Here is a 1,221-nt window from a genome sequence, read left to right as displayed (position 1 = left end):
GTGACGGAGCTCGTGAGTTGTGCAGAAGTTCTTGGAGGTCTCTGCTGTTTCGGTGGCGTCCGGCTGAACGTCTGTGGAAGCAGCCAGATGAAGTGGTCTCAGAGTGAACACGGCTGAGAAACTGGGACTCACCACGAAACACAGAACCTCACAGAACACGTGAAGCCTTTTGAAAGCGGTCAGAAATGTTGTGTTTCATCTTTGAGACTAAGCGGCTGCACCTGCTTCTCCTCCAGAAATGGCCCATCTGGTTTCCAGTGGTGACGGTCTGGTGGTGACGGTTGACAGAGAGTCAGGTAGGGGGCGCTGTGGTCTCTGCTCTGTCCATGTTTAATGACCGTTACATGCGTGAGCGGTCGCTGCTTCGTCTCCACCCTCTGGTCGCGCTGTGACTGCTGCTCTGTTTTCCAGGTGACGTCCTGTGGAGTCAGAACTACGGCTCGCCCGTCATAGGGCTCTACCTGTACTCCGGGGACTCGCTGAGACACGCCCCTCACCTGTCCCTCGCCATGGAGACGCTGCGCTTCCTCACCTTCTCCTCTGCCGGCGACCAGGCGGACGCACACTCCTCCTTGAAGTGGAGCTACCAGTTTGTGAAGGAACAAGCCAGCGCACAAGCACAGCTCGTGTAAGAGAAGCTTGTTGTGTTCTGTCCTGAGGAGGCGTCCTCTGTCTGGACGCCTCAGCGGCAGTCGTTCATCATAACTGGAACCGAAAGGCTCGTGGACGCTGCTCAGCACTTTCCTCGTCTGCTGCTATTTGCTGCTTTTGTACAGATTTAAGGGACAGAGGCACATGACAGGGTCTCCTCATGAGTTCGTGAACACACGAGGTCGCTGCCCAGAGCTGCTGAGTCTTGATGTCCATCAGGATGCTGCCGTTCTATCAGCACATTCCACCGTCCTGAGCGAGGAGACGAGCTGCGTCTGTAGCTCGCCTCACGCCGAGACGCCCAGAAAGAAAAACCGAATAGAACAGAATGCTTTTATTGTCATCATGCACAAAGTACCACAGAACTAAAAGACATCTCCCGTGGTGCAGAGTATAAACAGACAAATAAGAATGTCTACATATATTTACAGACGGAGCCAGCAGGAGTTCATACAGTTAGCCAGACGGTAGAATAAATATATGAACCATGTGTCTGATGCTCACACTGAGCCCTGAAGTCAGAGGAGACTCCTGTTCTCTGTCGCTTCACTTTGATTGGACCGTGTGACG

General features: G+C 53.4%; 1 protein-coding gene across 1 annotated transcript; it reads left to right on the top strand.

Annotated features, from left to right (window-relative positions):
• Window positions 1–45: 45 nt before the first annotated feature.
• Window positions 46–1,027, top strand: LOC103375887 (serine/threonine-protein kinase/endoribonuclease IRE1-like). The gene is made up of 2 exons (XM_008306181.1): window positions 46–296; window positions 412–1,027. The coding sequence occupies exons 1-2, from the start codon at window positions 239–241 to the stop codon at window positions 630–632; spliced, it is 279 nt and encodes a 92-aa protein (XP_008304403.1). The 5' UTR covers window positions 46–238; the 3' UTR covers window positions 633–1,027.
• Window positions 1,028–1,221: the final 194 nt, after the last annotated feature.

Source organism: Stegastes partitus, unplaced genomic scaffold (assembly GCF_000690725.1).
Source record: "Stegastes partitus isolate 25-593 unplaced genomic scaffold, Stegastes_partitus-1.0.2 Scaffold3471, whole genome shotgun sequence".
Classification (NCBI taxonomy): Eukaryota; Metazoa; Chordata; class Actinopteri; family Pomacentridae; genus Stegastes; species Stegastes partitus.
Note: the sequence above shows the minus strand (reverse complement) of the source record. Positions and strands in the feature narration are given on the sequence as shown.